Source organism: Balaenoptera borealis, assembly GCF_965194805.1.
Source record: "Balaenoptera borealis genome assembly, chromosome: 16".
Lineage (NCBI taxonomy): Eukaryota > Metazoa > Chordata > Mammalia > Artiodactyla > Balaenopteridae > Balaenoptera > Balaenoptera borealis.
The window spans coordinates 51051434-51074986 of NC_138872.1; the positions used below are offsets into that span (position 1 = coordinate 51051434).

Below are 23553 nucleotides of genomic sequence, written 5' to 3' on the forward strand. Positions count from 1 at the left end.
CTGTGCTGGGTCAGGATGGAAGCAGGGCCTGGGGCCAGAACTTCCAGAAGGAGAACCCACCCTTCAGTGCCGTCTCCCACCCTGCAGGTCTGTCTTCCCCGAACCAGGTGGTTCTGTGTCTCATCCTGAACAGACAGGCACGCATGGCATGGCTGTGAGTCTGGGTCTAGAAATTGAGACAGGTGGCAGCCCCATCCTGGGGCGAGGGGAAGCGCCTGGTCTCCTCTGGACTGGGGAATGAAGAAAGCACAGGTGGGCTGCCTCTCAGCATGCAGCTCTGTTCTGGAACTCTGCTCCTCCAGACTCTGGCCCTCTCCTAAGTTCAACTGACCCCTGGCCTCCCCAGAGCCAACTGTCTTTTGCCCCTGGGTCTGAGCTGAAGTGGGTTCCAGGTTTGTCTGTTCCCCATCTGGCCTGGAGTCCCTCCATTAGAGACGAGGTCTTTGGGGTGAAAACTTCTCCAAACCACAGTCTTTTTTTATTTATTTATTTTTTTTAACTTTTCGGTTTATTTATTTATTTATTTATTTATGGCTGTGTTGGGTCTTCGTTTCTGTGTGAGGGCTTTCTCCAGTTGCGGCAAGTGGGGGCCACTCTTCATCGCGGTGCGCAGGCCTCCCACCATCGCAGCCTCTCTTGCTGCGGAGCACAGGCTCCAGACGCGCAGGCTCAGCAATTGTGGCTCACGGGCCTAGCCGCTCCGCGGCATGTGGGATCTTCCCAGACCAGGGCTCGAACCCGTGTCCCCTGCACTGGCAGGCAGACTCTCAACCACTGCGCCACCAGGGAAGCCCCAAACCACAGTCTTGATCCCCAAGTACAAGGTTCTCTGAGGGTCCAGCAGGATCCGCCAAAGGCAGGGCTGGCATACAGGGACCCTGTGCATCTCTGACAAGTTCAGAACCTCTGAGCAGCCCCCAGGGTTCTCCAAGTGTGGTGGGAGGAGCCTCAGGTGATGGGGCCCCAGCCCAGACTTTGGGAATCAGCAGGTCCGGGGTGGGCCGAGCAATCTGTTTTTACAAGCTCTCCAGGTGACCACGGTGCGGTGGAGGGGCACTGAGGATGGGCTGGGAACGGCGCTAGAGGGGGTCCAGCCTATGATGGCAGTTCCAGCCGGAGGGGCAACCCAGCAAGGGCCATGGGGTCGATCATCCCAACAGGTGATCAGGATTGTTGTGGGCATCCCGGGTTGGTGCCTGCAGCACCCCCTTGCCCCGGGTGCGGACTGTCCCTTCTGAGAAGAAGAGCGATTAGGCCCCAGACCAAGGTCCGCTCCATGTTTGTGTTGGGGACAGCGCTGGGCTGGTAGGGCGACTTCGCAGATGACTGCGCAGGCTTTCCAGAAAAGTCTGCGCTGCGGACCCGGGCATATCTTGTTCCGTTTCGGCGACTCTGGCTTCCCTGGGGCCCCCAGGAGGGGGTCCTGACGCAGAGCAGATCCTGCTCCCGCACTGCACCCACCTGTGGGTTGACTGACAGCCCCGAACACCGCCCCTTGGGGGAGGGGGTGTCCGGCAGAGCACGGGGGTCGCAGGGATCCTCGCCCGGCGCCCCTTGCGGCGGGGTCGCGGTGGTGGGACTCAAGGGAGGCGGGGGCGGGGCGGAAGCGGGCCCGGGGCGGCGGGGCGGGGCGGGGCGGGGCGGGGCGGGGCGAGCAGGCCCGGCCCCGCCCCCGGCCCCTGCAGCCGCTGCGCCCGCGCTGTGTTGTCTGCTCGGGGAGCTGCGAGCGGTTGCGCAGCCAAAGCTGCGGAACCGGTGCCGAGCGCGGCACCCGCAGGAGCACTGTCCCCACTCCTCAGCCGCCCGGCCCACGGTGAGTGCCGCGGGCTCCCGCCCGGCCGTCGAAGCTCGGCCCGGCGCCCAGCCGACGTACAGGAGAGCCGCCGGTCCAGCTCCCGCGCCGCGCTCGCCGCCACCCCGGGCCCCGGGAGGTGGAGAAGACGCGCCGTCTGCCCCGGGGAGACGGAGGCCGGCGTGCGCTTGGAGGAGCGACCCTCGCTCTTGCGGCCCTTGGAGCGCGGAAGCAGGACCCGGCGGGAGCGGGGTGCGCACTGCGCAGGGGCGGGGGGACCAAACCTCCCTGCCGCGGGGGGCGCGGGACTCCAGGACCACCGTCCGCCGCCGGCTCCCGGGGTGCGCAGGGTGACCCCGCTCCTACCCGGCGCGCCATCCCCGGGGGAAGCCGCAGGTGGGCCGGGGCCGAGAACCACCCCCCCAACCCCGCTCCGAGACGCTCTGCGGGGTTTCCCAGCCAACCCTCCAGGGAGGAAGACGCCCCTAGAGCCCAGTTCCGTCCCCCTCCTGCCGATCCTGGCAGGACCCCTTGCTTTCCCCAAATCCCTCCAGACGTCTGGGTGGGTCCAAAAAAAATACACCCTCACCAGGTTTCCAAACTGCCCCCGAACCGAGCGCCCACCAATGAGAGAAACACCCCGACAGAACTGGGGGGCCCGAGGTTCTCACAGGGAGCTTCGGGAAGAGGGGGGACGGGAGGAAGGGGCGAGAGGGGAGGTCACTGAGAGAAGTGGGAGGGAGGAACGCCGCGTGAACAGGTGAGGGAAGACAGGTAAGAGGGGGCCGGCCTGGCCAAGTGGGAGGGAGGGAACCTCGGAGGATTTCATTTTAAATGCGTTCATTCTAGAAGCATCTAGCTAGCCTTTTACAGCTGGTCTCAGGCTTCAGAGCTCTAGGTCCACCTACAGAGTTGGTTACAATACAGATTCCCAGGTCCATCCCTGGGGATTAAGTGGGGATGAGACCCTAATATTTGTAATGGGCACGCCAGGTGACTTGCAGTGGGGCACTGCAGCCGTGCTGTGTGCAGGGGAGCACTGTGTGCAGAGTCAATGAGGACACGGAGAGGTGGGAGCCGGAAATCCTATAGGAAGAGTGAGGGGGGTCAGGTAGGGGCTGGGCTGGGAAGAGAAGACCAAGAGGGCAGCAGGGACAGCTAGCTGGTGGGGCCAGACATCCTGCCACCCCCTCCTTATACATGCCCACGGCGGCATCAGTGGACCCCCGACCCCTAAGTCTCCAGGGACTGATTTCAGTAAGAAGGCCCCAGCGCCCTGAAGGTGTTTATTCACTCCAAGGGTGGCCGGTTGGCCACTGGGAACTCTGACTAGAGAGAGAGCTGGCCCTCCAGTTCAGCTCAGCTGCCCCAGACCTACCTGCTTCAGTGCCACCCCGGCTCCCCAGTGGGCTAGCAGGAGACAGCTTGGCTTTGAGCCCTGGGCTCGAGGCCTGGCTCAGGGCAGCTCACCCCAGCTCTGGGATGTGAAATGGGACAGTGACATCCACTTTGCAAATTATCATTTCCCATTCAACCCTGGGCCTTGGGCACAGCCCGGGAACATGGCGGGCCTGTCACTTTCAGCTGGGCCCAGTGCCTGTGTGGCGTTCAGCTCCTTGGCCCGCGTCACTTTGTTCGTTGGATAAATGGGAACTGGTGGCCAGGCATGCGCAGGGGTGCAGGCATGTCCTGCTCTGAGCTGCCGGCCAGACCTGGGACCGAGAAATGGAGAACTCAGGAAGGAATTCCATGGGGCCCGTCAGACAGATGGGGGGTCCCCTGCAGCCCTGTACCCAGCTCACTCTGCCCTGTACAGACTGAGGGCCCCTGCAGCCAGTGACTGCTTCCTGAGGGTCGGCCACATGCCCACTGTCAAAGGCAGCTCTGGGGGAGGTGCTGGCTGGCTCCCAGGCTGTTGGGTGCAGTGAGGTCATCACTGCTCAGGCGGCCCAGGGTTTCCAGGAGAACAAAGGGAATTTCTGGGCTCTCAGGATGAGCCATCTCTCCTGGACCCCTACACCCAGACGCCACTATTGCCCCGTCCTGGCAATGGGCTGAGGAAGGGAGCAGGGAGGGGCCGCGCAGCACAGGGGAAGGCCAGCCCATCTGGATGGACCCCGAGACTCAAGCCGAGCCAAGAGCTTAGCGCTCGGACACCAGAGCTGGGGAGACCTCGACTCCATCCTGGGCCTCCTGCTGGCTCTGTGGCCTTGGGTGGGTTCCTAACCCCGGGGCCTCAGTTTCCTCGTCTAGGTGGGGGAGCAGAGTGGCACCCCCTCTCCAGGGCTGGTCTGAGGATTATCAGGGGAGGTGGCCTGCCTTGCCTTGAACATTTCGTTCTCACAGAGAAAGCCCCCCACCCTGCAGCTCAGGCCACTTGGCTCCTGCGTCATCTTCATCTCTGGGAATGTGAGCCCCGGAGCCCCTGTCACATGCAGACGCAGCTGGCGGTTGCCCTGGCAACAGCTAAAGCAGTGGCTGCTCCCTGGCTTTGGGGGGCTGTGGGGGGAGCAGCCTCTTCCACTCAGCTAGAGAGGAAAAGGGGGCCCGTGACGCCCAGCCCCCTTGGGACCTCACTGCTGGCTGTAGGGTGACAGCTTCGGGAAGTGCATGCAGAGGCTGCGGAGCCCCCATCTTGGGTAGAGGCCCCCCGGGGCAGGTGCTGACAGGTATGGTGGGGGGAGCCACCTGCCTTCCCTGTCCCCAGCTCTCATGTCTGGCCAGATGACACCCTCTGAGCCCAGTGTCCCCTGGGCCCCACAGGTCCGGGGTTAGAGGATCAGGGAGCAGGACGAGGAGCTGAGAGCTGGTGGGGGTCGCAGACCAGGGATGGCAGCCCGGGCCCACCCAGAGACAGACCTGGTTTGCTCAAAAAGTCTGTTTAGGACCCACAAGGTGGCAGGCGTGCCTGGCCCCGGCTCTCCCAGCAGAGCATAAGCGTCCAGGAAGGGGCAGCGCTGGTAAACGGAGACTTGCACAAGCACAGGCCCAGCCCCTGAGCAGCGGGCGCACAGGGCAGGGGCGGGTCTCACCTGGCTCTCCCACTGCTAAGTGCCCATGAGATCGGGGCAAGTAGAGTTGGATCTGGCTGGGTCCCCATTTCCTATTTTGTCAAATGAAAATGGCAGGCTCAGGCTGATGTGCCTGGCCCTGCGGGGGCGGTGGGGGGGCTCAAGAGTGGACAATGAGGGGACCCAGACAGTGCGAAGGCCCCCAGGTGGGCCAAGGGGAGCACGGTGTGTCCTGCACAAGAGGCCGGCAAGCCTGGGGCAGGGAGCCCGAGGGGTGGCACTGAGTGGCAGAGGTGGCCCAGGAAAGGGTCTTCACTCTGCCCTGATGGTTTTCAACGGGGAAACAGAAGACCACCCTGGGGATCCAGGGGGCCCAGGTCTGGAGGTTGTTGCCTGACCCAGGGGAGAGGTGGGTGCCTGGGCCGGGCCATGGGGTGGAAGAGGCAGGCTCAGGGGCCCTTGGTGGCTTAGCTATCATCTTGCCCTTCCCAGCGGGGTCTGCAGGGGACACTGAGACCCCTGGAGGACGTGTGTGGGTGTAACAGAAAAGGCTGGTCAGGCCGGGGGAACTGGAGTTGGCAGTGAGAGCTGCTTGCCCCTCAGGGGCATCCCAGGGCCTAGCCACCTGTACAGGAAGGTGTCCCCAGAGCAGGGCCTACTCCTCTTCTGGCAAGTGTGGGTTGTGGGGCCACAGCCCCCGCTCACTCTCCTGTCCGGCTCCAATTGCCCATGTTGCCATGGCAGCTGAGCCGCCACGTAGCATCCTGACTGGAGCAGCCCAGGTACCACGCTGGGACGGAGAGGGATCCTCTGTGTCGAGTGAGGAATGGGCTCCGGGCATCCCCTGAAGCCAGCTCAGTACTAGTCATTCTGGTCTGGGTGGCCAGAACCTGTGGAAGGGATAGGGCTTGGACTGAGCAAGTCTGCAGCCCTGGGAGGGGCTGAAGCCCATGACCCCAGCAGTGGGCACCTCTGAGTAACGGGGACACCTCAGTCATTGCTCAGGGTGGCATCTGATTTGATCATTGGGGACAGTATGGCCACGCCAGTGAATGAACAAGTGGCCCGACCGGAGGCCGTGGCTGTGCTCTCTGCCCGCAGGCCACCCACCATGTCCACCTTGCTGGAGATCAAGAGCAGCGTGCTCAGGCAGGTACAGGTGTGCCCGTCCTTCCGCCGGAGGACTGAGGAGGAGCCGGCGAGCAGCAGCACCGAAGTTCAGGAGCCCGCGGCTGGGGCCTGGTGGGTGCCCCACAGCCCGCTCCGCACGGTCATGGTCACCTGATCTGGCCCCCCTTCCTTCACTGACCTCACACACCAGCTGCCCAGCATGGCCCCTGGGGGGAGCCCAGGAGGCTCTGAACCCAAGGCCATGGAGGGCATCATACCTCGCCCCCAGACGTGCAGAGACCCTTGAGTCGTGTGGGCCGGCACGTGCCGTGAGCTGTAGCTTCGGGGAGGGTCTGCTGACCCCGAGTCTGGGCTTTCTTGGCAGGAAACCCGGAGATGGTGTGGAGTTCTTCGCCCAGATGCGCCTCATCCTGAAGAAGGGGGAAGGCAGACAGGGCCTGCCGTGCCCCGAGGTGCGGATAGCACGGGCACTGCTGCCTGGCATGGGGCGCTGGGCCAGGCCTCCCCACCTGCCCCTCCGCCCTCCACTCCCTCCCTCCCTGGAGCATTCCCCACCCCACTGGCCCTGGGAGCCACAGAGGCCCTCACCCGGTGCCCTTCACAGGTCCTCCTGCGCAGTAGCTCCCCAGCCCCCACAGAGCCCGTGGACCCCAGCCGTGGCCTTAGAGCCCTGACCCAAGAGGAGGTAAGGGGGAAGGGGTCCTGGCCCCAGGAGGGGCTGTAAGTACCTCTGTGTGCCAGACTTAGGGTCTGGGGTGGGTGGGCCAGGCCTTCCCATGGAAGCGAGCAGAGGTCAGGGGTGAGGAGGGACCCCCAGTGGAGGGCCTGCTAGGTGCAAAGGCACAGAGGCAGGGTTTGGCTCTGCCAGTGGGAGGAGCTGCTGGGGGCTGGGCACACAGGGTGGACTCAAGGAGCCTGAGATCCCCTGTGGCCAGAGCCCGGGGCTGAGGAGAGACAGGGACAGGGTGGCCGGGACTCAGCATGTGCTCCCCTCCCCACCTGCAGGTGGAGATGCTTTATGAGGAAGCCTTGTACACAGTCCTTTACCGGGCAGGGACCATGGGCCCCGACCAGGTGGATGACCAGGAGGTCCTACTGAGCTACCTGCAGCAGGTGAACCCCATTGGCCCCACCCACCGTCCTGGCCTGGCCCCTCCCCATCTCTGGGGAGGACTGAGACACTTTCCCCCACCTGCTTATGTCACTATCACCTGAACAACACACACAGATTTGCCCCATGTACACAAGACACACACACACACACACACACACACACACACACACACACACACACACGCACAGGCAGACACAAATAGGCTGACAGGCATACCCAGAAAGATGGAGTGATGGACAGACCCACAGACACATTCAAACAGAAGAACACAAAGACAGACAGATAAACACAGAGACAGATATAAAGAACACACGAAGTGACAGGTAGACAGACAGATACAGGACATACAAAGAAGGATGGACAGACAGACACACAGAAAAAAGTAGAAAGGACAAACCAACAGATGGACAGACACCTTTATTCTTCACCTGTGTGTGCTCCCCCAACCCCGTGAGGCCCCCAGGACGATAGTCAGCCCTGCTTCAGCGGTACCTGGGCCCTCACACCTGTCCGCCCTGTGCAGGTGTTCGGCACCAGCCCCGAGGAACATGCTGAGGCCATGGAGCGTGTGAAGAAGGCCAAGGTGAGGCTGCCGCCCACCTGGGCAGACGCTGACCAGCGCAGTGCTCGTGTGCAGGGGCTTGGGGTGGAGGGGGCACAGGGCTGGGTCCATGCTGAGCCCCGAGAGGCCCTCACACCCCCACCCACCCACAGGCTCCCACATATGCCCTGAAAGTCTCCGTCATGCGTGCCAAGAACCTGCTGGCCAAAGACCCCAACGGTGAGTGGGGTTGGCTAGCTCAGCCGGGACGTTGGCTAGCTCAGGTGTGGGGGTCACGGGGGGGCCTGGGGTCAGGGGTCAGGGGCTGAGGCACCTGCCGTGTCCCAGGTTTCAGTGACCCGTACTGCATGCTGGGCATCCTGCCGGCCTCAGGCACCCTGAGGGAGCCGGGCCCACATAAGGAGCAGCGCTTCAGCTTCCGCAAGGGCAGCAAGCGTGGTGGCCCACTGCCGGCCAAGTGCATCCAGGTCACCGAGGTCAAGAGCAGCACCCTGAACCCCGTGTGGAAGGAGCACTTCCTCTTGTAAGGCCCCTCGTCCAGCTGGGTGGCAGGGTGGTTGGGCAGGGTCTGCTGCAGTGCCAGGCTGATCCTGGGGTTGCATGTGGCAGCTGTGCCTGTATGTGGTCTCAGTGCCTGCCCCAGGGAACTGAGGGGCTGGTCCTATGCCCATTTTCCAGACGAGGAGACTGAGGCTCAGAAATGGTCCCTGCCCCAGCTCCGGGCAGAGGATCACCTGGACCCTAAAGGGTATCTCTCTGTTCTCCTTATAGTGAGATTGAGGATGTCAGCACCGACCAGCTGCACCTGGACATCTGGTATAGGCCCCTGTGCCCTGCAGGGCAGGGGATGTGGGCGCCTCTGGTCTGGGGAGAGCGGGAGGGGGCAGTCAGGGCCAGGCTGGGCTCCAGACCAGCCAGGTACCCCCACCTCGCCCCACCCTTAGGGATCATGATGATGACGTGTCCCTGGTGGAAGCGTGCAGGAAGCTGAATGAAGTCATTGGCCTAAAGGGCATGAGCAGGTATGGCAGGTGGGACCCTTGTGCCCCTGACACTCACAGCTCGGCCACGGGGGCCAGAAGGTGGTGGCTCCTCAGGGACCACAGGTGTGACGCTCACCCTACTGCTCCCAGGTATTTCAAACAGATTGTCAAGTCTGCCCGCGCAAATGGGACAGCAGGGCCCACGGAGGACCACACCGATGACTTCCTGGGGTGCCTCAACATACCCATCCGGGTGAGTGGGTGTCAGGGCGTCACTCATGGAACACCTGCTCATGGGTGCCCCGCCTTCCTGCGATACTGCTGCTGGCTATGTCCTGTGATTCCCCCAACAGTCTCCCATCTTTCTGGGGCTGCGGGGGCACCATGCTGGGAGGAGTGGGGGAGGGAGAGCCTCCAGGGGTCCAGGCACCCCTAAGCGCTCCCTGTGCTGGTTACCCATGTTCAGTGGGAAGCGGAGGCCTGTTTTCTCCCCACGGTCCTGCAGACAGTCTGTGCGGGAGGAAGAGGGAGGCAGAATCGCCAATCTGAACCCCCTTTCCCCAGGAGGTGCCCGTGGCTGGTGAGGACCGCTGGTTCAAACTGGAACCGCGCTCCAGCGCCTCCCGCGTGCAGGGGGACTGCCAGCTGGTCCTCAAGCTGATCACCACACAGGTGGGAAGCCAAGGGGGACCCCCGCCCTGCGGCCCTGCGCCCCAGCCCATGGGCTTGGGCAGGGCTGGTGACCGGCGGGCCCTGCGTTCCAGAGGGACACGAGCATGAGCCAGCGCGGGCGCTCGGGCTTCCTGTCCTACCTGCTGCTGCTCAGCCGTCTGCTGCAGTTCGAGCACCGAGCCGAGGAGGTAGCGCCGCCCTCGGGCCCCCGGGGCAGCCAGGCGCGGCGTGGGGAGGGCGAGAGGGGGAGGCCGGGGACCTGGGGGCCGAGAGGGGATGGGGGTCTCCCGCCTCCACCCACGCCCGGCCCGTCCCCCAGCCCAACTCGAGCAGCTGGCGCGGTGAGCTCAGCGGGCCTGCGGCCACCGTGCTCTGCCTGCACGGCGCGCAGAGCAACCTGTCGGCGCTGCAGCTGGCTGTGCTGTGAGTGGGCGAGGCCGCGCCGCAAGAGGGCAGGGCCCCGACGCGGCGGAAGGGCGGCGGGAGGGGCAGAGCCTCGGCGGGCGAAACTGCAAGTACATGGGCGGGGCCGTGTCGCGAGGGGAGGGGCACTGGGGGGGCGGGGCCCGGAAAGGGGCTGTGCTGTGAGTTGGAGGGGCGCCGGTTTCCTCCCGGTCCCGGCCCCCAGGCCGCTGCCCTGACCCTGGGCTGGGGCCCCGCAGGCACTGGCAGGTCAGCAGCCGCCACCATCAGACTCGCACCCTGGACTACGGCTACCTGCTGGGGCTGCTGGAAGATATGCAGGCACACTGGGAGGAGGCAGCCTCGCTGCCCCAGGAGCAGGTGGGCTCGGCTGAAAATGCTGTTCCTGGGGGGTGTGCTGTGGAGTTGCTCAGGCTGGGGCAGGCAGGGACGGCCAGAGTCCTGCCCTGGTGGGGTGCACAGCCTGCGGGTGCGGTAGGTGGTTAAAAACAAACGGACAAATTGCGGGACCTGGGAGAGAGCACGTGCTGTGCGGTCCCAGGATCGGGTGTGCGATACCTTGATGGAGTCCCGAGGGAGGGAGGCCGTGCCGCTTCAGCCCCGCGAGCAACAGAGGGAGTGGGCCAGCTCGCAGGAGGCACAGCTGGTAGTGCAAAGACCCTGAGGGCGTCTGTGCCTCCAGGGGGAGCTGCGGAGGCAGGGGCTGGAGAGGTCATCACTGCAAGGCCAGTGGGGTTGGAGGTGGTGGTAGGGAGGGTGCTCCTCAGGGCAGAACCTTGTAGACTGGCTGGTTCTGCCGTGGAGCGGGCACTCAGGAGTCAGTTCTTAAGGGCCCTGTCCCCCAGGAGGAGGGACTGGCAGACAGCTTCTCCGCCTTCTCTGAGTTTGGGCTTCGGCTGCTGCGCCAGCTCCGAGACTACTTCCCTGCCACCAACAGCACAGCCGTCTACCGCCTGGAGCTGCTGTTGAAGTGGGTGCAGCCGCTGGCACGAGGGGTGGGGGTGTGGGTAGGGGTAGGGGACTGGGTGGGGCACCCCCAGTCAGCGGGTGACGGGTCGCCCAGGTGTCTTGGCAAGCTGCAGCTCTTCCAGCCTTCCTTTGAGATCTGCCCCTTCGAGACGGAGCTAAACATGGACATTGCTGCTGCCCTGAAGGTGTGTCTGGTAGCTTGGTCTGGGCTAACTGCTCCGGCCCTGCCCGTGCCCCTGCCCCTGCCTGGACCTGCTGTACCACACACACTTTGTTGTCCTTCTTCCCTCCCACCCACCATTCTGCCTCGGTGGCTTCCCTTGCAGAGAGGCAACCGTGAATGGTTCGACAAGCTCCTGAACTCCCAGAGTCCTCGTGAGCAGGTGTGACTCAGGGGGGCATGGGTCAGGGGAAGCAGGTGTGGCTCAGGGAAGGGGAGGGGGGCAGCATGTGGGTGCAGGCCAGAAGGTCAGTGTGCTGGGCTTCCTTGCAGCCGGGGCCACAGCGCCTTGCAGGGCTGGTCAAGCTGGCTGACGCTGTCTACGAGGACCTGCAGTCCTGCTATGGCATCTACGCCAGCCTCTTCCACAGGTGGGGCCAGCGCTCTCCCTGCTGCCCCTGCACCCAGCCCCTCAAGTGCTGCTGCTGGGCTGGGGAGCAGGGAGAGCAGATGTCTGAGGTGTGTCCTTTGCAGCATCATCAAGGTCGACTTCTTCACCCTCACCTTTCGGCAGCTGGAGCGTCTGGTGAGGAGGCGGCCTGGGGAGAGCCCCCTGGCTGGGAAGGGGCCTGGGTTTCCTGTTGTTGGCAGTCTGACTCCACCCTCCTGGGCAGGTGGCAGAAGAGGCGTGGGTGCTGACGGAGGAGCTGAGCCCTAAGATGACCCTCGAGGTGGCCTCAGGGCTTTTTGAGCTCTACCTGACCCTGGCAGACATCCAGCGCTTCTGGAGCAGCATCCCAGGCCGGTGGGTGCCCTGCCCCCACCTGTCCTCCAGTCTCCTCTTGGAGGGCTCTGTGCAAGAGACTCTCCCCCGGGCCTCCTTAGGCTAGGAACCTCGGACATGTTGGCTCAAGGTGTCTGAGTTGGGGCGAGCTCTGACTGGCCTTCTGCTGCAGGGACAGCCGCTCCCTTGCCCTGGCTGGCATCCATGCCCCGTTCCTGCCCGCTGTGAAGCTTTGGCTGCAGGTGCTGCGGGACCAAGCCAAGTGGAGGCTTCAGGGAGCCGTGGATGTGGACACAGTGAGTGAGCATCCAGGCCTGAGGGTGCTGGGCTCATCCGGGGCACCCTCACAACCAAGGCTTCCTCCTGCTTCCTAGCTGGAGCCCATGGATTCCTCCTCCAAGCACAGCAGCTCCGCAGCCACTGCAAGCCTCTGCTTCAGCCACATGCAGGAGCTGTGGGCCCGCCTGGCATGGCCAGACCCTGCCCAGGCCCAGGGGCTGGGCACCCAGCTCAGCCAGGTGGGGACTCCCGAGAGGAGATCGGGGTCTGGAGGGGCAACAGGGCCAGGGGACATGGCCCACAGCTCCTGAGCCCCCATCTTCCACCCCAGGACCTGTGTGAAGCTGCCCTCTTCTACACAGAGCTGCTGCGGAAGAAGGTGGACACTCAGCCTGGGGCAGCGGGCGAGGCAGTGAGCGAGCCAGTGAGCCGACAGGCGGGCGGGGAGGGTCCAGTTGCGGGGAGGAGGAGGTGCGGTGGGGCCACCACCCGACTGCCAACCCACACATGTCCGGCACACCTTCCCAGCTCTGCGTGGTCCTCAACGACGTGGAGCTCCTGCGCAAGGCTGCTGACCAGGCGCTGCGTGGCCTGGTGTGGCCGGAGGGGGCTCCAGGGCTCGAGGGTGTGCTCCCGCGCCCCCTGCTCAGCTGCATGCAGGCCCTGGATGAGGACCTGCAGCGGGAGGCCCGAACCGTGACGGCACACCTGACCTCCAAGGTGGGCAGGGATGGTGGGGCGGGACCTGGCTGCCCCCTCCCTGCACCCCAACTTGGTGCTGAACGCCGTCCTCCCGCAGATGGTGGGTGACATCAGGAAGTACGTGCAGCACATCAGCCTCTCACCTGACTCCATCCAGAACGAGGAGGTGAGTGCCCGGCCAGGTGAGGGCTTGGGCATGGCGGGGAATGTGTGTGTGGGGTGGGGGCCCAGGCTCAGTCCCAGCCTGAGGACCCTGCCTGCAGGCCATGGCCCCGCTCCTGAAGTACCTGGATGAGAAGCTGGCTCTGCTGAACGCCTCACTAGTGAAGGAGAACCTGAGCAGGTATGGTCCCAGGCAGGTGGAGCAGGGCTGGCCCAGTGTCCAGTCACAGATGCCGAGTGTCCCTACAGGGTGCTGGAGGCCCTCTGGGAGCTGCTGCTACAGGCTATTCTGCAGGCTCTGGGCGCAAACCGTGACGTGTCTGCCGACTTCTATGGGCGCTTCCACTTCACGCTGGAGGTAGGGCCATGTGGAAGAGCCCTTTCTGCTGCAGCTCCCAGTTCCTGGCTCCCCCCAACCCCAGGCCCAGGGTGACAAGCCTGCTGACCCTTCCCAGCTGCCCTGCTGCACCCTGCTGGGACGCCAGGCCTTCCCTGGACACCCCTCCTCTGGGAACCCACCAGGGCAGCATCTCCTTCCCCCAGCCCACCTGTGTCAGAAGCACCTGGGCCACCTGTTAAGACAGCTATCTGGCCTCAGGCACTGACATTTTCCCAAGCTTCCTGGGGGCTTCTGATGCGCCCCAGGTGTGAGTGGCTCTGCCCTGGGCTCCCGAGAGCCCGAGCTGGGTGCTGCTCAAGGCTCCATTTGTCTCCACTCTCGGTCCCCAGCACCCACCTCGCCCCTGATATCTCTCCCTTCTTGCCCTGCCGCAGGCCCTGGTCAATTTTTTCCACGCTGAGGGCCAGGGTTTACCCCTGGAGAGCCTGAGGGACGGAAGCTACAAGGTGAAGTTTGGCCCTGGGGCCTCTGACAGAGGAAGGGGGAGGGGCGGACACCAGAGACCCAAGTTTGAGTTCATCCACGCCCCACACGTGAAATGGGGCCATGAGGAGCTGCCGGCATCACCAGGGGCCTCCTCCTTCCTGCAGAGGCTGGAAGAGGAGCTGCGCCTGCACCAGTGCTCCACCCGGGAGTGCATCGAGCAGTACTACTTGGACAAGCTCAAGCAGGTAGCGCGGCCCAGGTGCGGGCACGAGGCCCCGCCTCCGGGAGTCCCCGGGCTCCGGCTCATCGGCCCCCTGGCCTTTCCGCAGAGATCCCTGGAGCACAACCGGTTTGGGCGCCTGAGTGTCCGCTGCCACTACGAGGCAGCCGAACAGCGGCTGGCGGTGGAGGTGCTGCACGCCGCCGACCTGCTCCCCCTGGACGCCAACGGTGCGGGGGAGGGGTGCGGCGGGGCGGGGCGAGGCGGGGCTGGCGGGGACGGCGGGGACGGCGGCGTGGTCCGCTCACAGCCGTGTCCCTAGGCCTGAGCGACCCCTTTGTGATCGTGGAGCTGGGCCCGCCGCACCTTTTCCCTCTGGTCCGCAGTCAGAGGACCCAGGTCAAGAGCCGAACGCTGCACCCCGTGTACGACGAGCTCTTCTACTTGTGAGTGTCCCTCCCTGCCCTGCCCGTCAGGAGCCGGGAGCAGGGTTCCAGGTGACCACCACCCGCCTCCCCCGCCCCCAGCTCCGTGCCCGCAGAGGCCTGCCGCCGCCGGGGCGCCTGCGTGCTGTTCACCGTCATGGACCACGATTGGCTGTCCACCAACGACTTCGCGGGGGAGGCAGCCCTGGGCCTGGGCAGCATTGGCGGCGTCGCGAGGCCCCAGGTGGGAGGGAGCGCGAGGGCCGGGCAGCCGGTCACCCTGCACCTGCGCCGGCCCAGAGCCCAGGGTGAGTGAGGGGCGGGGCGGGGGCGGGGGCGGGGTTGAGGGCGGGGCCAGCCGGGGCTGACGCTGGCCCGGCCCCGTCCCGTCCCCTCTCCACCCGCCCGCAGTGAGATCGGCGCTTAGGATGCTGGAGGGCCGCAACAACAAGGAGGCGCAGGAGTTTGTCAAGAGACTCAAGGAGCTGGAGAAGTACATGGAGGCGGACCCCTGAGCCCCTGCGGCCGCCAGCCAGGCCCTCCCCAAGTCCCCGTGTTGTTCTCTCGCCGTGGTCAGCTTTGTGCAGCCGGGATCGTGGTGCCCCTTCCCCTGCTTCATGGTGTGTTTGCTGTGGCTGGACTCCCTGGGCTCCCTTTTGCCCTGGCCGTGTCTCTGTGGTGTGTGCTGTGAACCCCCTGTGCCCAGTAAACCCCACCCCACTGGATCTGGATGGCCAACTGGGCGAGGCCTGGCCAGCAGCTGCCCCCCAAACCCTGGAGCAGAGAGAACAGGCCTTGCCTCAGGTTCCAGAGCCACAGGGCAGGAGGGCGCTGGTCTTAAAAGCAGGGCTCTCAGTGGGGCAGCCTTGCCCCCCAGGGGACATTAGGTGCTGCCTGGAGACATTTTTGGTAGTCAGTCACATTTGGGGAGTGGGTGAAGGCTGTGCTATTGGCACCAGTGGGTAGAGACCAGGCTTGACATCCTGCCATGAACCCTCCCCCCCCCCCCCAACAAAGAATGGTTCACTCCTAAATGTCACCAGTGCTACACAGGAGAGCCCTGTCCTAAAGGAGGTTCTGTCCTCGTCTCTCCAGGGCTGGGGCAAGGCCTCACTAGGTGAAGAGGCAGGAAGGTCTGCGTTTTGAGTCTGGACAATCCAGGCTTTGGAGGGAGAGGGTGAACATGTGCAGTGTCCCCATCCTTCTCCAGGGACCCTCCACCCCAGAAGGCATGTGGAGGGTGGTTTGCCTGAGAGCTGCACAGGTCTCCAGTCCCCACCCAGCTGACAGGCCCAGGGTCTCTGGCTGAGGATGTCACTCAAGGGTGGTCAGTGTAAGGGGCTCCATGCCAACTGGCCAGCTATCTGGCGTTTCTTTTCACGAACGCATGGGTGCCCACACAAGACCTACCCCGCAGCCCCATCCCCACACCCCAGACTCTTCTAGGCAGGGTCTGCCTCACTAGAGGCTGAGGGTCCCCCCAAACCCACAGGCCAAGCGCAGAGAAGCAGAGGCTCACACAGGGATCTCCTTGGCTTGCAGCTTCATTGGGAGGGCTCTGAGGCAGGACCCAGAGCAAGGCCGGGTTAGAAGCACAGGGAGAAAACCCAGACAGAGTCCAGTCCTGCTGGCAGCTGCAGGGGCTGAGGCCACCAGGCCTGTGTGTGTTCCCGCAAGTTCCACTGCCATCTCTAGATGTCCTCGTCACTCCGCCTTGTAAAATACACATGTCTGCAACTTTCAGTCTCTCTGCCGTTTCTTGATTCCTTTCCAAATCTCTGTGGGGACCCTGGCCTCCGTCTCTTCAGGGCTGCTGCTGCTGCCTCCCCCATCCTCGGGGTCAGGCCCAAGTTCCTCAGACTCCTCCTCGGTGTCACTGTCAGCCCTGTCTCTGGGCAGCCTGGGAGGGAGGGGTGCGTTCACTGGCCAGTCTGAGGTAACACCCCTCCCCACTCACTCACCAAAGCCCCCAAGCTGAGGACAGATTCCTATTCCCTGTCCTCTCAAAACTGAAGTCTCTCCATCAGGACATCCACCTTCCCTTCTCCGCACTCGGAAAGGCATCCTGGTGTTGTTTAGGACACCACCCCACCCTGCAGCAGGAGTGGCTGAGGCCAGAGGCGGAGGGGAGCCCTGGGTCTGAGCTGTCATGAAACTTGGGAAGCCCAAGGACCTACCGGGGGCCAGACACGGGCCTGTTGGGGTTTGCAAACTCTCGCCCTGAATCCACATCAAAGGGATCTGAATCGAGGAATCAAAGAGGAAAGCGACCTGTAGGTGAGCCTGGAGCAGAACCAAACATCCCACAGCTGTGGCAGGAAGGCTCCCCCCAACCCCCAGGCTTCTCAAAGGAGGTGGCAGGCCTGGAGGGTGCTGGCTCCCACCCAGGGGGCTTGTGTCTGTGCCAGGCCTCACCGATTTCCTCCTCTTCCTCAGGCTCCTTGGTGTGGGCCAGGAACTCCTGCTCTGCCTGCAGCACCTCCTCTGGGCCACTGCAGGCTGCATACTTGTCCAGGAGCTGGCGGTTCAGGTCTAGGAAGCCCTTGCCCCACTTGAACTTCCGTAGCAAAATGACAGCAAGGTCTGAAAAACCTGTTGGTGCAGGAAACAGGAATTCCAAGGATGTGGACAATCCCTCTCCTGTTACCCTTGGAGCTGGTTCCTTCTGTCCCAGGAACTAAAAGTCCCGCTGACACTTTCCCACGGTCCAGACAGCCCATGCCCACTCACCAGCCTCTGCCTCAGTAGCCCATTAAGTCCCTCTCCCCACAGGGAGTCTCACAGGGCCACCCACCTGGGCCTCCATGTGGACCATAAGGTCTCTGGGGGTGAGCTGTGGTAACAAAGGACTCTCAGGGCGGTGGTGCCCTGACAACGAGGGCCAAATACGAGTGCTTGTAGGCCAGCGATGTGTTTTGCCTCCACCTCAACCCGGCATGGCGAGGACTTAAGTGGAAGTTAGGATGAAACCCTGGCCACCTCCCCGTACATGGTCATGCTCCTCCTGGGACTTGCAGCAGAAAACACACTGCTGGGAGCACAGCCAGACTCCAGGCTGCCAGGCCCCGACACTCACCCAGGATGCAGAAGGTAGCAGCGAAGGCCTCCACGCAGGAGAGCCTGCAAGGCCGGCCATAGTTCACAGGGTTGGCAGCCACCAGGTGGGGCAGGATCCGCAAGTGGCTCCCTCGCATCTTCCCAAACGGAGTCTCATCCAGTCTGGCCCAGGAGCAGTCGATGACGGCGACCCCGGACCGTGCCACCAACTGTCTGCCAGGAGCAGCGTAGGGCTTGGTTCTGGGGTCAACTTGGTGCTGGCCCCACTGGGGATTCAGGGGCATCATTTCCCCATCCCAGTGACCCCCAAGGACTCTCATGGGCCAAGCTTTTGAGGCAGCTGGGGGGGGAGGTGTTCCTCGATAAAGCTCATTTATTCACTCAACAAACGTTTACTGAAACCTGCTGCATCCTGGACTCTGCCCTAGGTAATGGGGGCAAACTAGATAGATCAGTGCAAACAAGTGCGCGCTTTAAAGAAGGATGCGCCAGAGTAGGGGACTCATTAAGAAAAGAGTCCCAGGAGGCACCCCGCCCTCCCCACTCCTACACCCTGTCCTCTCCCGCCTACCTGTCTGCGGGGGACACGTACTGGGAGCCCACGGGGCTGAGCACGAGGCCGCCGAACCTGTGGCCCAGACGTAGGCAGCGCACCAGTCCCAGGCGCGCCAGCTTGCGGCCGGTGCAGCGCCGGGGGTCGCAGTGGCCCAGCTCCCACATGGCCAGAGCGCAGGGCAGCTGTGCAGGGCCCGGGACGCCCTCGTCCTCGGCCGCCTCTGGCTCCACGGACGCTACACCGGGCACAGAAGGGGACCCGGCCTCAGCCGCGGCTCCGCGACCCGACCCTGGGCCTCCGACCCCCGCCCCCGCTCCGGATCACGCCCCACTCACCGCGCAGCGCGGCGCCCACCTCCTCGGCGAAAACCTCCAGAGAGCGGCCCGCGGGGCGCCGAGTGCGGCCACCTTCGGCCCCCGGCCCACGCACTGCCCTGCGGCGGCCCATGGCTGGGAGCAGGGACCGAGAGTCCCGCCCGCTCCCAACTTCTCAGGCAGCCGAGACGCGCCTCTGCGCAGGAGCCGGACGTCATTTCCGGTTCCGGCGTTCATGTGACAAGTGCGCTCACGTGACCACGCGCGGCGACGGCGGCGGCGGCAGCGCGATGGTGGCAGGGTTGGCGCGTTTCGTGCTGCTGCTCGGGCTCGCAACGCGCGGTTAGTGTCCGGGTTGCCGACGCCCGCGCCCCTCCACCCATGCCCAGGCCCCTGCGTCCCGGAGCCCCCTCCTCTCCGTCCCCGCGCCCCCGCCGCACGCCCGCCTCCTCACTGCCTGTTCCCCGTAGGGCCCGCGCCCGCAGGTGCCGCCAAGATGAAGGTTGTGGAAGAGCCCAACACGTTCGGGTGAGCGGCCTCGCGGGGAGCGGCGGCGGGGGGTTCCCGCGGCGGTCCGGGCCCGGTTCCCCCTGACTGTGCCGCTTCTCTCAGGCTCAACAACCCGTTCCTGCCCCAGACCAGTCGCCTCCAGCCCAGGAGAGATCCTTCACCCGTGTCTGGTGAGTTCGGGGCCCTGGCCGCGGGCGTGCTGGGGGCCTGGGAGGGAGCAGGGAGCTGGCCTGGCTTCCCGACCGGTGGGCCGCGTCAGCTCTCGGGAGCCTGCTCCAGGGGGGCCAGGGAGGGAGGGAAGCCTCGGATGAGGGGCCTTGAAAGTTAGGGCCTGGAGGCTCATGTTGTCGTTTGTCAATAATTCTAAAATTATTTTTAAGTGCGCGCTAACATTCCAGACTGTGATTGTACCAAGTTGAATAGTTATCCCGGATATAGTCCTTAATTTTTTTCGCTAGAGGTGATTTCTGTTACAGTTCGGTGTTTGTCTTTCCAAATGTTTTTTATGCTTTTACAAGAAAAAACGTGTAGTTTTGTGTGTGTTTGTTTAAATTTTTTTTGTGATGTTTGCCTTTTTTTGAGCAGTACTACTATACAGGTGTGCTCACTTGCTGTTGTCGCTCACGGTGTTTCTTCACAGTGGATGTGGGTTTTCACTCTTTTCACTTGGTGTTTAGTATTCCATAGGATGGCTCTGCATTCTTTTGTTGTCTAGCAAAGTGTTGTTTATGGTTTTTGGTCACTAGAAACATTGCTGAGGAGAACATCCCTCCAGGGACTGCCTCCTTCTACCCTTCTGTGAGTGGTTTCCTGAGACAGGATCTAAGAAGTGGAACTGCTGGGTTGTTAAATGAGTATTAAATATAACAAACAAAAATCCAAGAATTTTTTTGGCTGCGTTGGGTCTTCGTTGCTGTGCACGGACTTTCTCTAGTTGTGGCGATTGGGGTCTACTGTTAGTTGCGGTGCACAGGCTTCTCATTGCAGTGGCTTCTCTTTGCAGTGGCTTCTCTTGTTGCGGAGCACAGGCTCTAGGAGTGCGGGCTTCAGTAGTTGTGGCACGCGGGCTCAGTAGTTGTGGCACACAGGCTTAGTTGCTCCGCGGCATGTGGGGTCTTCCCGGACAAGGGCTCGAACCCGTGTCCCCTGCATTGGCAGGCAGATTCTTAACCACTGCACCACGAGGGAAGTCCCAAGATCTTTTTTTCTTGAATACTACCACATGTCAGAGTGTGTCTGTGCTGGGGATGTAGAAATGAACAAAACATACAGTGTCCTCATGTAGTTGACAGTAATGGGGGGGTAGGTAGGCCATAAACAAAAAAGTAGGTAAAATGTAGAATGCTTGATGGTGAAAAACACTCTGTAGGTATGGAAAGCAGAGAAGAGTGAGTGTTTGGGGGGGGTTGTTTTGGGGATTGCCGTTTTAAATGGATTCAGGAAAAGACTGAGAAGTGAAATTTTGTTCAAAAGTTGAAGGGGAACAGGAGTAAGGGATGTGGATATCTGGGGAAGAGGGGTCTAGCAAAAGGAGTGGCCAAATAAAGGCCTTGAGCAAGGATTCCAGGGCCAGAGGTATTGGCCGCAGGGGTATGGTGAGATCAGAGATAGAGGGTACAGCTGTGAGCTTTCACGCTAAACAACTCGATTCCAGCTTTTTACTGTGAAAATATTGAATAGAAAAATGGAGGAATGTGGCTGTGAACAGCAGCATACTCTCCCCCTCAGTACAAGAGTTGACATTTTGCTTTATCTTCTTCTCGTTTTCACTTTGAAAAAAGTGAACTTTCATTTTGCTGAACCATTTGAAAGTCAGTTACAGACATCATGACGCTTTATTCCTAAATATTTACAGTATGGATCTCCCACTCCCCAAGTTAGAAGAAATTCTATAATATAACCAGTTCACATCCACATTTTCCTGTTGTCTCAGGAATGCCTTCTACAGCTGTCCCAGGACCCACCCCACACAGGAATCAGTCAAGGGGTTATGTGCCGGGCCAGTTGTCTTACAGGATGTTTGACCAGATCTGTCCGGTTTATGAGGTCATTAACTTGTTCTGCTTTCCCTAGTATATTCTGTAAATGGCCTGGAAGCTTGATTACAGTCAGGTTAAGCAGTTTGGGCACAAATACTTTGTAGGTAGGCATCGTGTCAGAGGGCCGCAGTCGACTGCGGCTGAGTGCTGCCAGGGTCTAGCGGTGGGAGGCAGGTTTCTCCCTCTGCCCTCAGCGTGCTGTCCGTGAGCACTCCTTTGGTGCTGAGTGGACGTGCTGCCCCCGGTGGCCTCCCGGTTCAGTCTGATTGGGTAGAGGAGTGCAGAGCTCTGCTTCTCTCATGCCTTCTGCATTTATTGTTTGCTGGTGGTCTCTGGTAAAGAGAAGTGTTCCCTTTCCCCCCCTTTCTTTCTCTTTCCTTTTTGAATATCATTATTGGGTCAGATTTAAACCCTATTTTTATTGAGGTATAATTGACATGTTCAGTTTGATAAAGTTTGTAAATTGAGCACATGAATGTAATCACCACCCCCAAACAAGACTGAGAACATTTCCACCACCCAGAAGATTCCTACGTGTCCCTTTTAAATCCCCCCCACCCATCCCTTTCTGGCTCAGATTCAAACCCTATTTTTTTATTTTTTTAAATTTTATTTATTTTTGGCCACGATGGGTCTTCGTTGCTCTGCGTGGGCTTTCTCTAGTTGCGGCAAGCGGGGGCTACTCTTCGTTGCGGTGTGTGGGCTTCTCACTGTAGTGGCTTCTCTTGTTGCGGAGCACGGGCTCTAGGTGCGCGGGCTTCAGTAGTTGTGGCTCGTGGGCCCTAGAGTGCAGGCGCAGGCTCGGTAGTTATGGCGCATGGGCTTAGTTGCTCTGCGACATGTGGGATCTTCCCGGACCAGGGATCGAACCTGTGTCCCCTCCATTGGCAGGCGGATTCTTAACCACTGCGCCACCAGGGAAGTCCCTCAAACCTTATTTTTACTGAGGTAAAATTGACATGTTCAGTTTGATAAAGTTTGTAAATTGAGCACATGCATGTAATCACCACCCCCAAACAAGACTGAGAACATTTCCACCACCCAGACGATTCCTATGTGTCCCTTTTAAATCCCCCACCCCATCACTCTCTGGCTTCTATTGCTTTAGAATAGTGTCATTCGTGCTTGGATTTCAGCTGAAGAAGTCAGCATACACTCCCACGTCTGGAGTCTTCCTCAGCATCATGTTTTTGGGATTCATCTGTGTTGTTGCATGTATCAGTGGCTTTTTCATATTGCTGAACACATACAAAAACTGAAATCCGTGTACGGTTTGTAGTCAGTTGTATAGTGCCAACGTCAATTTCCTAGTTTTAGTGATGCACTACAGTTATAAGTCTATGATTATTTCAAGGTAAAAAGCATGCACACACATAGATGTATTTGTGCTGGAAGAATAGATGAAACCGATGTGATTTTAAGTTTTAACTTGAAATGCAGTATTACAGGGTTTTTATTTTCCCCTTTATTTTCTTTTTCTTTTTTTTTTAAATTTATTTATTAATTAATTTATTTTTGGGTGTGTTGGGTCTTCGTTTCTGTGCGAAGGCTTTCTCTAGTTGTGGCGAGTGGGGGCCACTCTTCATCGCGGTGCACGGGCCTCTCACTCTCGCGGCCTCTCTTGTTGCGGAGCACAGGCTCCAGATGCGCAGGCTCAGCAGTTGTGGCCCACGGGCCCGGTTGCTCCGTGGCATGTGGGATCCTCCCAGACCAGGGCTCGAACCCGTGTCCCCCGCATCAGCAGGCAGACTCTCAACCACTGCGCCACCAGGGAAGCCCCTATTTTCTTTTTTTAACTTTTTAAAATTTTTTTATTTTGGCTGTGTTGGGTCTTCGTTGCTGTGCGCGGGCTTTCTCTAGTTGCGGCGAGCGGGGGCTACTCTTCGTTGCGGTGCGCGGGCTTCTCATTGCAGTGTCTTCTCTCGTTGTGGAGCACGGGCTCTAGGCGCGCGGGCTTCAGTAGTTGCGGCATGCGGGCTCAGTATTTGTGGCTCACGGGCTCTAGAGCACAGGCTCAGTAGTTGTGGCACACGAGCTTAGTTGCTCCGCGGCATGTGGGATCTTCCCGGACCAGGGATCGAACCCATGTCCCCTGCATTGGCAGGCGGATTCTCAACCACTGCGCCACCGGGGAAGCCCCAATCTCATAATTTTTAATAGGTGGTTGGTTTGTCTGAGTCAGTATGGAAGGTCTGTGTGTTGTGTGTGCTTGACACACACCCACGTGTGCTTCAGTTTCCTTGAATCTATAGATGCCCTCCATTTCCTTGCAATTTATTGAGGAAACTGGGTCACTTGTTTCACACATTCTGGATTTTGTTCATTGCATTCCCGTGGTGTTTAACGTTTCTTCATCTATTAGCTGGAGTACAGTTGTGTGCCTTCACCCTGGGTGGGCCTCCAATTTCGGGAGAGCAGTGAGGAGAGGTGTCCCCCCCCACCTGGCCTCGGTCTCCCATCTTCAGTTCACGGTCTGCAGAGGGGCATTTGTAGCCCTTTCTCAGGTGGAGGACCTTCCCTGCTGTTCCTGGTTGCCGAGTTTTTACCATGAATGGGTGTTGGGTTCTGTCAAATGCTTTTTTTAAACCTATCGAGAGGATGATGGATTTTCTCATTTAGGCTGTTTACATAGTGGGTAGCATTGGTGTTTGAATGTTGAGCCAACACTGTGTTCTTGGAGTAAGCTCCACTTGGGCACAGTGAATACATATGTTTTATATATTGCTGGATTTAAATTGTTAATTATTTCTGACTCTTTTCATTTCTAGAGTTTCTGTTCTTTTTCTAATTTCTATTTATCTGCTGAGATTCCCTATCTCTTTATTACCATGTTTTACTTTACACCCTGGAACATAGTTGCAA

General features: G+C 60.9%; 3 protein-coding genes across 6 annotated transcripts in view; 2 read left to right on the plus strand and 1 right to left on the minus strand.

Annotated features, from left to right (window-relative positions):
- On the plus strand, positions 1–15958 carry BAIAP3 (BAI1 associated protein 3). Of its 3 annotated transcripts, none has more exons than XM_082361065.1 (34): positions 1–87; positions 5905–6045; positions 6299–6386; positions 6539–6619; positions 6940–7047; positions 7572–7631; positions 7763–7829; positions 7938–8133; positions 8382–8426; positions 8555–8632; positions 8744–8846; positions 9158–9265; positions 9358–9453; positions 9585–9688; positions 9928–10048; positions 10534–10658; positions 10752–10842; positions 10984–11040; positions 11151–11248; positions 11352–11403; positions 11492–11622; positions 11774–11897; positions 11976–12119; positions 12212–12304; positions 12409–12600; positions 12680–12748; positions 12846–12925; positions 12994–13102; positions 13519–13590; positions 13735–13815; positions 13900–14020; positions 14113–14236; positions 14318–14523; positions 14627–15958. In XM_082361065.1, the coding sequence occupies exons 2-34, from the start codon at positions 5915–5917 to the stop codon at positions 14728–14730; spliced, it is 3459 nt and encodes a 1152-aa protein (XP_082217191.1). In that variant the 5' UTR covers positions 1–87; positions 5905–5914; the 3' UTR covers positions 14731–15958. The 3 variants fall into 3 exon arrangements, with proteins under 3 accessions (XP_082217191.1, XP_082217193.1, XP_082217192.1); XM_082361067.1 differs by lacking the exon at positions 1–87 and adding an exon at positions 1679–1813; XM_082361066.1 differs by lacking the exon at positions 1–87 and adding an exon at positions 1844–2044.
- TSR3 (TSR3 ribosome maturation factor) lies at positions 15742–18352 on the minus strand. Of its 2 annotated transcripts, none has more exons than XM_082361084.1 (6): positions 18164–18352; positions 17844–18063; positions 17292–17485; positions 16631–16807; positions 16393–16456; positions 15742–15928 (listed from the first exon to the last, which is right to left on the minus strand). In XM_082361084.1, exons 1-6 carry the CDS (start codon positions 18273–18275, stop codon positions 15907–15909), a joined length of 789 nt encoding a protein of 262 aa, XP_082217210.1. In that variant the 5' UTR covers positions 18276–18352; the 3' UTR covers positions 15742–15906. The 2 variants fall into 2 exon arrangements, with proteins under 2 accessions (XP_082217210.1, XP_082217209.1); XM_082361083.1 differs by having other exon boundaries at positions 15742–16115; positions 18164–18351.
- GNPTG (N-acetylglucosamine-1-phosphate transferase subunit gamma) overlaps positions 18353–23553 on the plus strand; it is a 17297-nt gene continuing 12096 nt past the window's right edge. Inside the window, exons 1-3 of the mRNA XM_082361082.1 lie at positions 18353–18484; positions 18613–18670; positions 18755–18822. Of these exons, the coding sequence (XP_082217208.1) occupies positions 18433–18484; positions 18613–18670; positions 18755–18822 (178 nt within the window). The 5' untranslated portion in view covers positions 18353–18432. The remainder of the gene's footprint in view (positions 18485–18612; positions 18671–18754; positions 18823–23553) is intronic.